General features: G+C 39.8%; 1 protein-coding gene and 1 long non-coding RNA gene across 14 annotated transcripts; one reads left to right on the top strand and one right to left on the bottom strand.

The window, feature by feature from the left end:
- Nucleotides 1-1,183: 1,183 nt before the first annotated feature.
- TRIM59 (tripartite motif containing 59) lies at nt 1,184-15,211 on the bottom strand. 13 transcript variants are annotated; one of them, XM_083613484.1, is made up of 6 exons: nt 12,637-12,820; nt 12,299-12,456; nt 9,849-9,922; nt 7,396-7,834; nt 5,902-6,074; nt 1,184-4,806 (listed from the first exon to the last, which is right to left on the bottom strand). In XM_083613484.1, the coding sequence occupies exon 6, from the start codon at nt 4,801-4,803 to the stop codon at nt 3,580-3,582; it is 1,224 nt and encodes a 407-aa protein (XP_083469610.1). In that variant the 5' UTR covers nt 4,804-4,806; nt 5,902-6,074; nt 7,396-7,834; nt 9,849-9,922; nt 12,299-12,456; nt 12,637-12,820; the 3' UTR covers nt 1,184-3,579. The 13 variants fall into 13 exon arrangements, with proteins under 13 accessions (XP_083469610.1, XP_083469606.1, XP_083469613.1 ...); XM_083613480.1 differs by lacking the exon at nt 12,299-12,456 and having other exon boundaries at nt 7,396-8,122; nt 12,637-12,867; XM_083613487.1 differs by lacking the exon at nt 5,902-6,074.
- On the top strand, nt 13,075-17,542 carry LOC310762470. The gene is made up of 2 exons (XR_014547991.1): nt 13,075-13,212; nt 15,840-17,542. It is a non-coding gene; the product is annotated as an uncharacterized lncRNA (long non-coding RNA).
- The last annotated feature ends 530 nt before the right edge of the window (nt 17,543-18,072 follow it).

The following is an 18,072-nucleotide window of genomic DNA, read 5'->3' as shown; positions in this document are numbered from 1 at the left end:
GTATTCCTGCATATATACCAACTTCTAAAGAAAACTGAAATGCGTGGAAACTATAGGTTCATATTAAATATACATACAGTTGCAGAAGCCCTCATCTCTACCATTGTAAGGTTGCAAAGTTGCTTGTATTCTCCAGCGTTTCTTGTGCTGCGGCAGTCTGCTTCTGGAGAAAGGTTGGCCTTGGTTGATAGGAGGGCTTCCAGCAACACTCTAGGTGTATTTCTCAAATTGAAAGTTAAAATGCCGTTTAAATTTTACTTCAGCTTATTTCTCTTATGGGACAGAGGCAACATTTCAAGCCTCATTTTTGTTGCAAGACAGAAAGAGCATCCCTGAGGATGGCCTCTTTCTCCTGGTATACCTTCCTGCACTTAGCTTCCTCATCTAACACAGATTGGAAAAAGAGCTTCTGCCAAAGCAAAATAAATGTGTAGCCCTTTTGCACTACCCAAACCATTTGCTCCTGGAGCAACTGAAGGTTTGTCTCGGTACACAGGCTACATCTGAAACATGAAAATGAGATTTCTAGTTTGTTTGTTTGTTTTTAATAAAAATGTTAACTGAAGGTATGCAAGTACAGTTTAAAATTCTTGGTCCTCCGCTATAACCATGCTGGTCAGTGAGCAGGCCGGAAACAAAGACCTTTGCTAATGACACCCTGAAGGTCCACAAGATGTATTTACTTGCAGGCTTCAATCTCAATGAGAATCCATTGTTGAGGTGCTGGAGGATATCTTAACACCACCACCCTTTCCCTCTCTGGTTGGGAATGGGATGAACTCCACAGGTCCCATAAAAGATATTTTGTTTTGAACAATTGATGTTTTCTTCCCTGGTCTTGTGCAGTATGGGTGAGGCTCAAGAAAGCAGACATGATTCTCTTGAAAGAAGGCAGATGCAGCAAACCACATGTAGTGCAAGACTCTAGCTAGGTGATGCAGTTCTCCTGGTTGACACTGAATAGTTGACAACCTTCCACCTCCTGGGAGATGTATTAATTACATTTAAGTCTCTGCTGAATGTATTTTTTTTCTTTTGACCTAGATGACTAGATACCTTAAAAGATCTGAGGTACAGGCCCATATGACACAATTAAGTGCTACTGATTTCAATGAGATTTCTGGAAAATTTAATCCTTAACCCCCCCCCCCAATAATGTGAATGGTACACAAGGGCAGCAAAGTTAAGTTTTTCAAGTTTTATTTAAAATACCTTCAGAAGTAGGTTTGTGATAGAGATGTGACAATTGTCAGCAAAAGTTGTTCGCTGTAATGAAGATTAAGATATTAGTACATGGAAAAATACAAATTCTGCAATCCGAAAAACTGGAAAAATAACTTCAATACATTTTCATTTTTTTTTACATTTTAAAAGCATGAAGCTGAATACGTAATAAAAAGCCCCACAATTCTTAGGAAATAAATTACAGGTGCAAGTTACATAAGGCTGTGGTGGGTGAACAACCAAAATAGAAATCCCATAGGGACTGCTCCACTAGGCAAGATATCAGTGTGTAGCTGCCCACCATCCAAGTCCTAAACATGGTAAGTGGTAAGATTGGCAAATGATGTACTAAACTACTAAGTAGTTTAGTTTTCAGTTCCCATCTGGCTCTTGTGATGTGGTCCAAAGGAAAGTAGAGCAATACATTTGACACCAACGTGGATGCAGGAGTTGCCAGAAAGAGATGTACAAGGCGCCACCTTCTCCCACAGATACCGTATTGGCCTGAATATAAGCTGCACCCAAATATAAGCTGCACCTTTAAAATTCAAGGTGTGTGTGTGGGGGGGGAGACAATACCTGAATATAATTCTATCATAAAAGCCAGTTTTCGTAAGGTTGTGAATTTAAGCCACACTTTAACTTTTCATGGTTGAAATTTGGGGGGAAAGTGAGGCTTATATTCAGGCCAATACAGTATTCTGCAAGGCAGGGGTTTAGTAGTTTTCCTTCTCCCAGGTGGGCTGCCTTCCCAGGTTGAGGAGCCACATTTGCCCCTCAATTCTCCCTCTACAGCAACATGCAAACCCTCCCCCCCAAAAAAAACCCTTCTTGACCGTTGGACCCACTATTGGTCTCATCCACTCAATCCACTGCAGGCTGTCTTTGCATGCAGGGATAGTGCAGATAGTGCCCATGAGTGGGCAAACTACCCCAGGAGCATGACGTCCCCCACCAGAAGTACTACCCCTTGCCTAACACCCCATAGATATGGAATAGCTTATTACCAAATGCAGCAGTGCCTATTTAAACATACAATCCACATCCAGGTCTGTGCTGAAAATTTCAGATGATCAGTGCAGGACACACATATTCACCAGAACAGTGATGCACTTGTCCAAAGGAACATTCATTTCCTGTAACTTACACATTTAGAGTGACATGACATCTTGGAACTTACATGGGGCTGTCGCCTGTAGAGGTTATGTCTACTCTTGAATCTCTCCAGGAGGCACTTCTAAGGTATTTATAAGAAAAATATTCCAGTGCCCTTCTTAGAACTGACTCAAGTTCAAACCACTGTTGAGCCATAAAGGTAGAAATCCTGTGAGATTTCTAATAGATCCTTACCCCACTCTGAAGTAAGCTTCATAAAAAGTAAGAGACCTATTTCTGAGTAGAAGTATTATGAATTGTGGTGTATTATGAGATAAGCAACGTAGTCTGCTGAAAAGTGTAAGTCTACATCTCTAATTTGATAAAACGTGTAATTCATTTATACAAAAATATACAGTGAACATACAGAAACATTGAATCTACCAAGTCTTATGCCAGCAGAAAAACTAGTTTCAATTACGGCATACTATTGCCTTCTGCGTATATCCCTAACATAATCACCAAACTACATATACAGGTACAGTTCTGGTTTGTAGGGTTTTGTGATTTCCTACAACAGCTGTAAAGCAAACACCTTCTAATGTTCCCAGACATGCTGTTTTGTCGCTTTGGAAATTATTGGCAGTTATTTTTCATACTAGTTAACGATTAACTTTGTTTTCCAGGAAAAAATGCATTTTGAAATCTTTGGTACTTAAAACATTAAACACTGATGGGGCAACTAAGAAAATTAATGGAAGGTTATAGGGTACTTAAGATTAATGTGTCACTAAAATACTATGACATTCATTCCAGCTCTTTTTGCACTAAATAATACTTTGGAAATAGCGTTTATAAAATATGTAAAAGTGTAAGTAAAGACAAACAAGGATTGAAGGTCACAAAGATGTGATAGCAGAGGATGCTAATTCAAGGGAAAGTCTACTATAGCTCCCAAACTGCCTTTACAGGACCGTTTAATCTTTACTTCTTTTTTAACACTTTATTTACACTTTAATCTTTACTTATATCAGTTTGTGAACATATTCTGAGACCAGAAATTCCCATGTATTGGTTTCATTTTAATAAAATTTCCATCCCCTTACTATAAATTGTTGCTGGTAAATCGGCCAATAGGCTCAATCATCTGATCTTAATGGCTACCATTCCAAGTTTAACAACAGGCTATAAGAATCTGTTTTTAAAAATTAAAATAATCCATGAGGTCCTTAATATAGCACAGGTTGCTACTTGAAATATTCACATGGAACTAGGAAATATTCTGTATAGGCATTCAAGTAGAAAATTAGAGGTATACCACAGGGTTCCCACCACCATCTGAAACCTCTTACTAAAATCTTGATAGAATGTTTCCAAGGACTCCATAACAAAGGGGAATGTTACTTCCTTTACAAATGGAAAGGGATGTTGGCTAAAGATAATAGTAGCCACAACTAAGAAAGTGAGTATAACTGCCAGATGCTTTAAGGACCTGAAGAATTCTTTACGTGGTTTCTTCTCCTTTTCACAGCCATGGCTACATATTTTTTCTTTTGAAATTAGCTTTATTTTGGGAATGACAATCTTGTTGACCTGACTAATTTCACTTTTGGACCACACATCTTTCAGCACCTGCCCTATTCGCGGGTAGATTTCTACAGGTTTTATATTTGGTAACGGCTTTCCCTTCAAAGCTTTAACACGCTGGCGAATATCATCAACCTTCTCCAGAAATAAGAGGGGAGATTCCTCCTCCTGAATGGCTGTATTCAGTGACATCAATTCAAGTTGTTCTTCCCGTATGCCTTTCATATTTTCAATTAGAGGTTCATATTCTGTCTCAATTTGCATGTTCACTTCTTCCAAAGCTGCAAGCAAAGCTTGTTTTTTATGATCAAGTAAATCATTGAGTCTCTTGAAATATTGCAACACAGTTTTTTTATCCTCCTGGACAATGCTCTCACATTGAGCTTTATGTTCTTCCAGGTTTTCAATAAGTAAACACACTTCACTCCAGTGTTTATCTGTCAGCTGTTCAAGGAGTTTGCCAGGAGTTTCCTTTTCTTTCATGTAGGCACTTTGAAGGTCGTCTATGGGATGGCCATGGTGTTTTCCTATTGTAAGACAATGGCCACATACTAGTTTTTTGTCTTGAAGACAGTAAACATTTAGAGGTTGTCTATAATGTTCACTACACGTAGTGACATCTGGATGGTCCTCTTGCTGATACTTTTCAATTATAGCCTTTAATACAAAGTTGACAGGCAAAGATTCTGTGCCAGTCGGTGGAATTTCAACAATGCTTCTACAGTTGGGACACTTCAGTGGAAGTCTTAAGGGTCTCCATATGGAAAAGTTGCCTGATAACTGAAGAACACTTTCCAAACAGTTTCTACAAAAAGTATGTGAACATGGCAGTACACGAGGGTCATCAAATATACTGTAGCAAATGGAACAAGTTAGTTCCTCTTCAAAATGATGCATTTCCTAAAAATAAAGAGGGAAACGTTTTTAAAGTTATATATATATGTAAAGTCTAATAGAATCAAGTCATTCTAAGTTGGTTTAATTAAGCTATAGTATTTATTGCATGTTTTTCAACATAGTTTAAGAAAGTAATATAGAAATTGTTTTTTCTTTTTTAAAAAATGTGGAATGGGCCAAAAACTAATCAGTTATATATTACGGATTCCCACTTACTCTATAAAATGATGTGTTGCCAAGCTATAACTAGCACAACCCTCTAATGAAGCAAGAAAGGGGTTTCTGTCAAACCATCATACATGGACCATATGATCAGAGAAATCAATGCTGCTTATGACTTATAAAGTATATATCTAAATTATGCCACCACTCGTTTAGTCATCTTAGTCGTGTTCAACTCTCTGTGGCCCCATGAGCCAGAGCGTGCCTTGGAAACTCACTTTCTTCTCAAAGCTTCTCCTTATTTATGTTCATTGAGTTTTGTTGGCAAAATACTGGAGGGGTTTGCCAGTTCCTTCTCCAATCACCACTCATACATACAGTTTATATGGGGCTAATGTCACAGGTTTTCTATATATTTTTTATTCAAGTACATTTCTGTTCTTAAATAGAAGTATACATTAGCTATGCAAAAAGACACTTAGAAATCATTTCCTCTTAAGCAATGGATGTATTATCACAGGTAAACTAAAGAGTGTTTTGAGGTTCATTTATGTCATCAGCAACATTAAGCCATAAATGCACTTGTTCATCATTGCAGGACTTTTCTTGTCAGACTAGGGCTCATGTTCAAAACCCTACTCAGCCATGAAGCTGAGTGGGTGGCCTTGTGCTGGTCACCAATTCCCAGCCTAACCTACCTAGCTCAATTATAAGGATAAAATAAAGATGAGATGCTGTATGCCCAACTAAACTGATTAGAAGGGACGGATAATAAAAAGGTGATAAGCTGCAAGCTTTAAAGGAAACAATATGTTTTAAATAACTTTCCCGCATCTGATCTGTATTAAAACTGAAGACATAGTTCGCCCAGACCCAAATAAGGCTTCCTTTTAGAGAATGTTAGGATAAAGATTGCTCACTCTTAGAGGAGCCCACCTCTTGTATCTCTGCAGGAGCTACTGACCAGTATATGCCACCAATTTGGAAGGAGGCAAACCTAGAGCAGTGACTCAAGAGATGCAACAGCACCCTCCTTCAAGTGCAAGTAGTTCTGCTGTCTTTCTGAATCAAGAGTGATGGACTGGTCCAAGTGTACTCAATGCAGCAGACTGAATAATAGGAAACAAAACAGTAAATCATTCAGAGTCAAGGGAGGTATCTATTCCTTGTAGCATACCAGCAGGGACAGCACACACTTTGGAGATGACTTCTTCAAAAAGCTATATAGAACTGTTTTTTTTGGGAAGGAGTGCTTAAAGAAAAAAATAAAACGAATGTCATAAGGTAGCCAAATGTTTCTTTTCCGCTCAAAGAGAATTTATGTGAAACTTAAATGCATCAGATAAAGTTAATTAACCCAATAAAAATCACTGTTCACTTTAAAATAGGATTGTGTCTCCTTCAATGGGCAAAGGGAGAGGAAGTAGGACTGGCAAGACAAAGCAGACAACATTTCCCACAGCTCACCCATCCAGTCAGTCAGCCAGTGTTGTGTAATGGTTAGAGCAGGGGTGCACAAACTCTGGCCCGCCAAATGTTTCTGGACTACAACTCCCATCAGTCCCAGCCAGCATAGTCAGTGATGAGGGATGATGGGAGGTGTAGTCCAACATTCATCTGGAGGGGCTGCAGGTTGTGCCCCCCCCGGGGGGGTAGTGTTGGACTAGGGCCTAGGAGACCAGGGCTCAAATCCTCGCTTGGCCATGAAGCTCACTGAGTGATCTTGGGCCAGTTGCTGCCTCTCAGCCTGACCTACCTCGCAGGGGGGCTGCGGGGATTCAAAGAGGAAGTGGAGAACTATGTACACCACCTTGAGCTCCTTTGAGAAAAAGGTGGGATACAAAAGCAATAGTAATAACAAGCGGGCCAGTAACACTGATGACAAGGTCCTCGAGGCACTGCCAGTCTAAAGGTGCTGCAAAGGTCTTTGGGATGGGAGGCTGGAGCTGCACAAATGGCTGCAGGAATCTATTCTGTCATGAAGTAAGACAAAGTTTACATGATTGCACAACACTTAAGCTTCAACTATGATTAACTATGTTTTAGCTTGTTCTATTTTATCTGTAAACTGCCTTCAGTCCCAGTCTGGGGGAAAGGCAGTATGTGAATAAATGTAAGAACAACAACTATGGTTACCACCAAACATGGCTTAGTGCTAAATGTTGGCAAAGCCTTTGAAATGTACCTTGCCAGGAAAAATCAGTACTGAAAATGACATGTTCATTGTCATTGATTGTTTAGAAAGGGGAAATCCTTCAAAGGCAGTGCCATGTTAAGTGTCAGCTTCAGCATCCTGCAAGCTTGAAGTTTGTTTTTTATCACAAGGTTTAAAAAAAAATAGAGCAAGATCACCTATTTTTGGTCAGTCGTGATTTGTGAACATTCCTTTGACCTCTGCTCCATCCAGAGAACAGCAGGTTGATAAATTACCTTCTCTTAACTGTGTTTCCTTCAGGCAAGGAACGGAGCTCCAGAGTTAAGCAGCCATTCTCTTTTCCATGGCCACACCCCTTCTCCAAAGAGTCTTTTGGACTTGCAAATAGTCTAGTTGTCCTGTGATTGAAGTCTGGAACTTACTTAATCCACAAAGCATTGAGTCTGTCTTCTTTCCTGGTGTTCCAGAGGAAATGCTTAATCCTCACTGCTGAGAAACTCCATTGCACATTTACCATTGTCATCTGAGCGGTGATCAGGAATCTTGGCAATGGGATAATTTGCTGCAATGTTGTTTCCAGCTTGCTCTCTGAAAGCTTGTGCAGGAATGTAAACACAGTTTTGTGACTGCAGAATTCTTGCCTCTTGCACAAGATAGAAAGGCCAGCCTTCATCCCACAGTAATGGTCCAGGCTTCAATAGCTTCATTAAGTGCCTGTTGCAGGAAACTCAAGTTATGTACTAGAAACAACACCCTTGTACAGGTGTTACACCAAATGATCAATAAATACAGATATTATTTTGCTTGTGCAATGATGTCCAAGGTGTCTTGATCCAGATTCTCCTTTGTTTTGCTTCTGGGAAGCTGAGATTGCCAGAATTAACTCAGAGAACAAGCTTTTAATGGAATCTTTTGACTTGACGTGATGATGCTCATAAAATCTGACAAAGTCAAGCTGTTCTCTGGAGTTAACTGAAGTAGATATCCACATGAGTCATAATTCTGAAAAAAACAGGTACAAAAGGTACAGGAACTTGCACCTACCTGATTGTGCTGTTATCAAAATGTTTCTTCCAAAAATATTAAATTAGTGCCAGTCTCTTCCCAAATACTACATTCATTGTTAAGAAGTTAAAGTTCCAGCATGTCCAATATAATCTGGGGATTCTTCTTCTTGCAACACCCTCCAAAACTGCATTCCTTTTTGTGCTGCTGGCAAAGGATGCCAGGAAACCAAAAAAAGGTCTGAAAATCATTTATTTGATTTGTAAAGCTGTTGGTTTTATCACCAAGTTCACTTGAAGGGTACAGCTATGAACATACTGGGCAGTAGGATATAAGTCCTGGATCCTCTTCTGCATTCCTATGTGCTCCCCACAAATTCTGATTGCCCCATTGTAGCTCTGAACAAAGAGTTGCTGCTTGTTACGTCTCCTCCCAGTACATTTCTTTCAGCTGCTAACGCACAGCTATAACAATAGTATTCCTTCAGTTTGAATCCATTGAACCATTCCATTGGTGAGCAATTACCATACGGGTGAACACATTGGTTGCGTCCTCAGTTTCAATAGTCAGAAAATGACTTTAAATAGTCACAAAAAGCTTTTTGACTTCTGTTTAATATGATGCTTCACCAGCATCTATATGCAGTCAAGCATACTGTTTCTTTCACAGACCTTAGAACACTCTGGAACTATGTACGTGAAGTTCCATGGATGAGTCAACGGACGTCAAAAGAGTAAACATTAGTTGAATACAACCATGGATTTTCTGAATCCGGCAGGCAGAATTCAACACTGCACTCTTCCAATTGTTCCATATGCACAAACACCCCACTTCCACTGAGCACTGTTCTGAAGGTTCTCCCAAATCTCCTCCTGGAGGCAAATTTCAGGGGACATGCAGTGGGGGAAGAGAGCTGGGTAGAGCTCCATGGTACAAGTGGAAGTCCTTGCACAGGACTTCCACCAGTGGGGCTGGTTAGGTAAATTCTGCCTTGTGTCTTGTCATGACCACTAAGCATCAGTGGAAAAGCATCCCAGAAAGGCTATTTCCGTTGTTCTTTTCATGACTGTGCTCTCTTACACACAGTTGCCTTTGTCCACCGAAGAACGTAAGAAGTGTCACACTATGCTTCAAAGAGGGACAACTGTAGATTTTGGCCATCTGTCATGGGTGCTTTAGTTGAGATTCCTGCATTGCAGAGGGTTGGACTAGATGACCCTCTATGTCTTTTCCAACTCTACAGTTCTATGATTTACATCTCCCCAACAATTTGGCTTAAGGTTTGCAAATGATGGCTTGTTGGGGAGCCACAAACTCGAGTCCCTGCATTGCATATCCCACATATGCAAGGGGAAGAGCAAAACAGGAGTAATCAGGCAGAGCGTACCAACATGCTGCTCATTCACAATAAGCCACGGGTCATAAAATTTGGTTTGTCATTCATGTGAACACAGCTATTGTTTAGGAAATATATGTTGTAGTATCAGCAGGACACAACTGAAATCAATGCTTTAAATTTGCATTTTTTTCTGATTTAAGTAACTGACTTGATATGACTCAATTTTAATCAATCTACACTGGTTGCATGGCTAAGGAAACAGTAGTAACGTACCTTAAAAATGTAAACAAAACCCAGAGTATTTGGAGAAAATTCCATTAGATACTACAGAAAAATATAATAAATAAAACAAACAAATAGCAAAGTACAATTTTCAATACTCACCGAGAAGATATAGTGAAGTCGTATTTGTCAGCCCTGGGATTGGTATATTCTAGAAATAACAGTTCTCTATTTATCTGGAATAAAAAGTGAAGAATTTGGCGATTATGTTTTCCAAGCTGGACATTCAGGGGTGATAACAAGCAGTAAGGCATATTTTCTGAGCTTAAGTAGTGATGCAGGAATCCTATAATTTAGTCACAATGGGCTGAACCTGTCTATAAATAAGGCAAAAAAAGTTTGTTCTCAGCAGGGAAACCTTTACCTCCATTCCTTAGTTCTCTACCACTCTGGTGACTAGTAATTATATGAAAGGGAAAATGCACTCCTGCTTACAAAATTTTATTGCCTCATCACTGATGTTTCTCAGCAAATAAAACAAAGAACTTCTTTCACAATGACCTATAACTCCAGTGAAACTTGTTTTAAAAAGAAAATGCTATGTATTGCATGGATATTTTGTTGCACATCACACAAAATAATACGTAAGTAGTCTTCCAATGACTATAGTACAATTTCTTCATAAATTAGGAAAGGGGCGTGGCTCAGTGGTGGAGCACATTTCTTCCAAGCAAAAGGTCCCAGGTTTAAACAGCAAAAGCCTGGTTTGAAATCCTGACAAGGTACTGCCAGTCAGTGTAGACAATACTAAACCACTTAGCCTCTTGGGCTTTACGATCAGAGTTTGAACGCGTGCGATGGGGTGAACTCCGGTTGCTTTGTCCCAGCTCCTGCCAAACTAGCAGTTCAAAAGTATACCGGCACAAGTAGATAAATAGGTACTGCTGCTGCAGGAAGGTAAACGGTGTTTCTGTGCGTTCTGGTACTCGTCATGGTGTCCCATTGTGCCAGAAGCGGTTTAGTCATGCCGGCCACATGACCCAGAAAGCTGCGGACAAATGCTGGCTCCCTCGACCTGAAAGCGCAGATGAGCACCGCACCCCATAGTCGAATTCGACTGGTTGTCCAGGGGTCCTTTACCTTTACCAATGGACTAATGCTCTAGCATGGTATAAGGTAGTTTCCAATGTTCTTATTATACTGACACTGGGATTGGAGCCAATCTTTTTTCTAGCAGATTTTTCTTTGTCCCGTTTTATGTTTCTAAAAAAATCTAATATTGTGCCTATATTTCACAGAAGGCCCTTCCTAGGCTTCTGAGAATTCTCCTGTGAAACCCACCTGGAAACACATAGGAATTGCCATAGAGGTGTAAAAAAATACCTAGTTAATTGTTACTATGGTCATTTGAATTTAAAAGTATAAAAATTATAGTTCCCTTATCAGATACCCATCTAGGAAATGATGCCAGTTTACCAAGAAATGTGACTATAAACCAAACACAATATAGCTGAAAAGTTCAGCTGGTTACATGGGGCTGACAGTACCAAGGTTGCAGGTTTAATGCCTGTAAGAGACAGCTGGATATTCTTGAATTGCAGGGGAATGGAATAAATGATCCTCGGGGTCCCTTCCAACTCTTATGATTCTATAAAATAACTACCAAACTTTTAGAAGACATCTGAAGGCAGCCCTCTTTAGGGAAGCTTTTAATGTTTAATAGGTTATTGTATTTTAGTGTTTTATTGGAAGCCGCCCAGAGTGGCTGGGGAAACCCAGCCAGATGGGCGGGGTATAAATAATAAATTGTTGTTATTATTATTATGAGATACAGTGGTACCTCGGGTTAAGTGCTTAATTCATTCCGGAGGTCCGTTCTTAACCTGAAACTGTTCTTAATCTGAAGCACCACTTTAGCTAATGGGGCCTCCCGCTGCCGCCACGCCGCTGGAGCATGATTTCTGTTCTCATCCTGAAGCAAAGCTCTTAATCCGAGGTACTATTTCTGGGTTAGCAGAGTCTACAACCTGAAGTGTATGTAACCTGAAGTGTATGTTACCCGAGGTACCACTGTATCTGCTTAAAATGGTTTAAGTCACTGAAAGACAGGCAAGCTTATTTAACTCAAGCTTTTATTATTCTGGCATGTGTCAAGCATCCACAAGTTCAAATGTAGGAAAGTAGGTAGGTGAACAGAAGTGAAATACTTTATGGAAGAAATACAAAATCGAATCTGAACTGAGCTTAAGATGGAAAGGAAAGATCAGTTCCCTGGTACTTGTTTCTTTTTAAACGCAAGTTTGCAAACAAAGTCTGAGAGTTTCTCAATATTTATTAATGCAAGTCACTGTGAACCACTAACATTTTATATTCTTAATCACAAATTAATATAAAGGGATTTAAATTTAAGTTTAAATAAGGGCAAGCTGTATATGCTTTAGATCTGGACCCCTCCGGTCATTTATTTGCCAAGTAGCCCCACTCTCGAGTAATGGTATTGTTTAGATACAAATAGCTGGAGGATCGTGACCCAAGAACAGTCACCAGAAGGGGCATTTACAACTTAAGGGATAAATCAGTATAGCAAGAAGTTGACTACAAACGATACTTGCCTTTGAGTTTTCTGGGTCTTAGGACAGCTGTATTGTTCCGATATGCATCCAAATGCCAGAGCAGAGTGGTACTAACGAAAATGCCACGAAGTTCTTGGTGGTCACACTGTTTTCCCCCTCCCAAAAGGAGTTATCTTTACCGTTGCTCTTCTTTCTACCTACAGAAACAGGAGCACTTTTCAAGGCTCTCTCCGCCACTCCCTTAATTTCTCCCAAAACACTTCGGGGACCGGGCAGTCACGATGGCAACGACCTAGTACGCCCATAAAAGCCTACCCCCCCCCCTCCATTTTTATTCTTCTTCAAAATAATACACGTATCCAGCATTACAGGCTCACCTCCACCTGCGGCAGCAGATCCCTCGCTCCCCGCAAATTCCTCTCAGCTTCCCCTGAATGAATCCGAGCCAGGGGCTGCTAAACCCTTCTTCCCCTCCTCCTCCAATCAGAATCGCCGGAAAGGAGGAAAGGGAAGCAGCCACGGCAGCTCGCTGCTGCGCACGCGCCTGGACAAGCCGGTCGTCTCGAGCCAATCAACCGCTTCGGAAGGATCAGTTCAAAAGTAAACGGCTGGACGAGGGAGGAGAATTTTATGAGCGCAGTACAACAGTTCCCTCAGGTCAGCCGTTAACGGCTGCTGGAGCGGGCTGCGCCTTAGACCATATTCTGTGTATTTTTGCCCCTGTTTCTTTCTTATCCCCACCCCCGCTAAGAAACTTTGGATTTCTCTTCCATAAACGGTGGATATTTTTTTAAGAGAGAAATTAAAAGTTAAAACCTTACCAGTCAGGCATACTTTTCAAAATGATGTGATTTTAAGAGGGGGGAAAGTCAACAGAATATTGGCAACCTAACCATGCAGGCTCAAGCCACCCCAAATTAAACTGGGCTAGTCCCCATTGATTTCAGTAGTAGGTATGTACTAATAACTGTATGAATTATTGCACTGAGATTTTAAAATAGCTAACTTTGTCTGGGTTGTGCCTAAAAGCAAAAGCTCCTGATTAGGGGAAAAGAAGCACTTGTGCCATCTATCTAAAAATATAGATATTCACATATGCAACCAGTTGTCAGTGTAGAATCTCGATCTTCCAGAATTGTCTGCCATAACCAAGAAATGAGCTCTATGCTTTTATAGGCTTAACTTGCTAATTCACAACTAATTAGTTAGCAAGTTCACAGCTCTGTGTTCGCTCATAATGCTAAGTCAAACTAGCTGAAGAAGTGTGCATGCACACGAAAGCTCATACCAATAACAAACTTACTTGGTCTCTACTGGAAGGAATTTTTTTATTTTGTTTTGACTGCGGCAGACCAACACGGCTACCTACTTGTAACTAGCTTACCTGTGGGTTATCAAAGCATAGATTTCAGCCACTGTTCCCACACTACCAGATGCTAAGCCATGGATTGGTTTACCACTACACCTTGATCCAGGCTTGTGGTTTATCTCCACCAGATAAGCGACATAGGAAAGTAAGGACAAGCTCTTAGGCAAGTGAGCACTCTTCAACATTTGCACTAAAACAGTGCTCACTAACAGTTTCTCGCCATCCTGGAAAAAAGTGACAAGTGGGGTGCTGTAGGGTTCTGTCCAGGGTCCACTGCTGTTCAATGTGTTATAAACAATTTGGATGACGGAATTAAGGAAATGCTCCTCCAGTCTGCAGATGAGACCAAAACTAGGAGGGGTAGCTAATGCCACAGAAGACAGAATCAAGATTCAGGATTATCTTAACAGATTGGAGAACTAGGCCCAAACTAACAGAATGAATTTCAGTACGGAGAAATGTAAGGTTCAGCACTTAGGAAGAACCAGTTGCACAACCATAAGATGCGGAATACCTGGCTCACCAGTACTACATGTGAAAAGGATTTAGAGGTCTTGACAGACCACAACTTTAACGTGAGTCAACAGTGTGATGCAGCAGTAAAAAAAAGCTAATGCTATTCTAGACTGCATCAACAGTGGTTTAGTGTCCAGATCAAGGGAAGACAAAGCACCTCTCTATTCTACCTTGGCCAGATCACACCTGGAGTACTGTGTCCAGTTCTGGTTGCCACAATTTAAGAAGGATATTGACAAGCAGGAACGTGTGTAGATGAGGGCAACCAAGATGATGGTCTGGAAACCAAGCCTTATGAGGAATGGTTGAGGAAGCTGGGTTTGTTTAGCCTGGAAATGAGGAGACTGAGAGGAGATATGATAGAAATCTTCAAATATCTGAAAGGCTGTCATGCTGAGGATGGAGCATGCTTATTTCCTCCTGCTCTGCAGGGTGGGGCATGAACCAATGGATTCAAGTTACAAGAACAGAGATTCCAACTGAACATCAGAAAGAACTTTCTGACAGTAAGAGCTGTTTGACAGTGGAACAGATTTCCACAAGAAGTTGTGGACTCTCCTTCCTTGGGGGTTTTTAAGCAGAGGCTGGAAAGCCATCAGTCATGAATTATCTAGTTGAGATTCCTGCATTGCAGGAGGTTGGACTAAATGACCCTTGGGATCCTTTCCAACTACAATTCTATAATTTATGATTCTAAGTTTCCAAGCACCTTGTTAAAGGTATGTTAACTGAGGAATTAACAGCATACTGATGTCATATGATCCCAAAGATACAGATAACTTTTGTTATCTTCAAATAGACAGCATCAGTAACACAATCTCTGATTATGGCTTATCAAAGTCAAACCCTGACCTGATAAAAGATTTGACTAAGTAGATAAATCTCACTAATGACCTGGGCTAATCTAATATAGATAGTGGGCTGGCTGGTTTATAATCCAATCTCACACATTTTCAAAATGTACATTTGTCAATAGAAAATGCTTACCTACTTCTCCAACACAAAGTGTCAGAAGTCATACTTTGGCCACTGTTAAGAGAGGACAATCCTGCAGCCAGACTGTGTCAAACTAATGCCTGCAAGGAAAGTGCTTCAAATGACCACTGGCAGATAGTGATATCATTACGCGTAAAACAAAGAAATATGTCATATGGGCTATATAACATGATTTGGTCTTACTATTTTAAAGCTAACTAGTTCAATTTCCCATTAGCTTTTACTGAGAATGATTTACACAACCTTTCTAGAGGTATGGAGGTAGCATAGAGTTGGTTTCACAAGTGACATTTTTCTCAGACAGTACTGAATTAAATCCCGAATCCTGTGGCTATGTTGTTTAGACCAAACACCCTTACAAGATATGTAACTGTGAGACTATAGTTTAATAGAATCACAGTTAGTTGTTCTGCCCCCGAAAAGGGAATTGTGGTTTAATTTCAGTTTACTAACCAGGACCTTAAACTTCAAACTATAATTTAAGGTCCGGGTTAGTAAACTGACATTAAAACACAGCTCCCCATTTTGGATGTAATGGGTAACTGTGGTTTAATTAAACCAGGAGTTAAGTCCCGAGAAAGAAAAGGAGGGGGAGCATGTGGTCGTCTGCTTGTCCTGCCTGCTAAATTAGCAAATCTGGAAATGAATGCCTGAACCAGGTCAGTACCATACTCTCACCACTTTTTCACTTTTCTTCAGGTGGCAGTGGAGATTCTCTGATTTCTAAACAAGCAACCCTGTTCAACATCTGCACTAGACTGTCCTGGATAGAAAGCCAAAGAAAAGAATGCAAAGCGCTCCCTCTTTTGGACACTAGAAAAAACTGATCTCAACAATGAAGTGGATATGTTATATAGCACTGAGTGATTGACATTGTGATCTACCATCTGTTCCACAGATAATCCTCAAGACTTCATAAGTGAAAGAGCTCATGTATATTTTCTCTATGAACTAGAGTATTTATAATTTATTGAGTCATGCTGAAGTAAAAATGCAAACATACTGAGATATGTCTGGTAAAGTAAGCTTGAAAAAGCAAATAATGATATAAATTTGCCACTGTGTCATAAATAATGTTATGCTTATCTTTCCAGAAGACGTAAACACCTGTCTATCCTGATAAAATTAAATTTATATTTTACAGCCTCTCGTGTAAACATCTGGGAAATGTCTGGAATTGTGTCTGGAAAGATAAAATCCCATTCCCTGCCTCCCTAAATTAAATAGGCAAGCTTTGACAATACAAGCCTTCCCTCCCTCTAATCAGTGTTGCTTCCAACAGTTTTTTTCCTTAGGTGACTTTATGTGAAACCAAATGCATTAAATTTGTTTTCTGTGAGCAGACTCATCACCATAGTTCCACTTAAGCCAAGCAGAATGAAAGTGAACGTATTTCACAGAAAATCAGGAATGGAGCCATTCTTATTAATTTTTAGACATGTATGTACACCCACTTTACATAAATTCCTTAAATGAATAATCTAGTCACAGGGGCCAAGTTTCCATTATCATGGTGGCATTTTTTAAAGCCACTGCAATCATTGGAATCAGTAGTTTCACGTTTTGTTATCCATATGAATCATGGATAATCCAGGGGCAGATAACTTGTGTGCCGAAAACTATGTGTAACCCTTGCTTTTTGTTTTGTTTAAATACTTTTGATCATGGTATGGTCCAACCTGGATTCCAGCAATACTGGTGAAAATAGTACCAGAGCCTTAAGCACACTTCTTTGAAAGTTAGTAACAGTTTGAGTGCAAAGGTCTGGAGCAGATTTTTGCTTTGCAGGGAGGTAGACCTGACCAAAATGCAATGGCACAAGTTACTGCTTGTACCATTAGCCACTTGGCCTATCAACAGTATCGAAGAATGTTACATTAACTGCTCCCTCAACATTCTGTAATAAACCTTAACAAGAGAGAACACAGTAGATTAAACTTTTTATTACTGTTTTCCACATTCCATTTTATGTCATAGTAAATATGGTAGTCATGTGCGGTTATATTTTTCCATATATACACTTTTAATGTGTAAAGTATTCAATATCAGGCTCACCTTGGGGCAGCAGGATAGCAATGCTACCAATAAAAACAAAAGTAAAACCATGCCATGGCTGGAAGTATATTTATTTGATTATAATTTTATAGTTCAGCAAATATAGAATTAGCCTTGTATTAGCTATTATCATTTGCTGTGGACTAGCTATTGCACAACGTAGTTATCAAACTGAGCTGCTTGCAAAGTTCAGGCCAGCTAAAAGTGCACTGCTTGTATTATTTTTATTAAATGTCTATACTGCCCTTCATCTGAGTAACACAGGGTGATTTACAACATGCAGTGTCTCTAGTTGTTACAACAGAACTACTGTGCGATCTTTAATAAAGCCTTACCTTGTATAGTTCGATGTCTGCTGAAGAGTGATCACAAGTTTGAATCTCTTTCTGCTGAAGGGGTGTGGGTTTAAATGATTTTAAACAAAGTACATTTGAGACTGCCAAGAACCAGCTAAGACAAACAGATACAGAAAACATAGTGTGATGTAAGCTGAGAATCGAAAACTTGAATGATACCTTGTCAGTGAAAGAAAGCATTTATTTAATCCATTTTTGGGGGGCGGGGTGTGTTAAGATAGTCTTGAATAAGCACCATTGTCCACATTGCACAGGGCTCCCAATACTGTTAGAGTGCACTTACTAATGTGTGACAAAATCTGTAACTTAATACATCTGCTTTTGTAAATTTACAATAGGATACTACAGTACTCATTTTCTGAGTGTTTGACACTGGTGTCCTTACTGGAATTTAAGGAGTTTTCCCTTCTAATTAACTCTGGTAGTTGTCAGTACATTGCCTCATCTTTAATAGTGGCTCTCATGGTTTATTGTTTTTAAAACTGTAACTTGCATAAAAGAACAAAAATTTCTAAAATGTA

The sequence above is a fragment of the Podarcis filfolensis genome (assembly GCF_964270895.1).
Source record: "Podarcis filfolensis genome assembly, chromosome: 5".
In the NCBI taxonomy this organism is placed as follows: Eukaryota; Metazoa; Chordata; class Lepidosauria; order Squamata; family Lacertidae; genus Podarcis; species Podarcis filfolensis.
The sequence above is the reverse complement of the archived record's forward strand: the minus strand, read 5'-3'. Positions and strand labels throughout refer to the sequence as shown.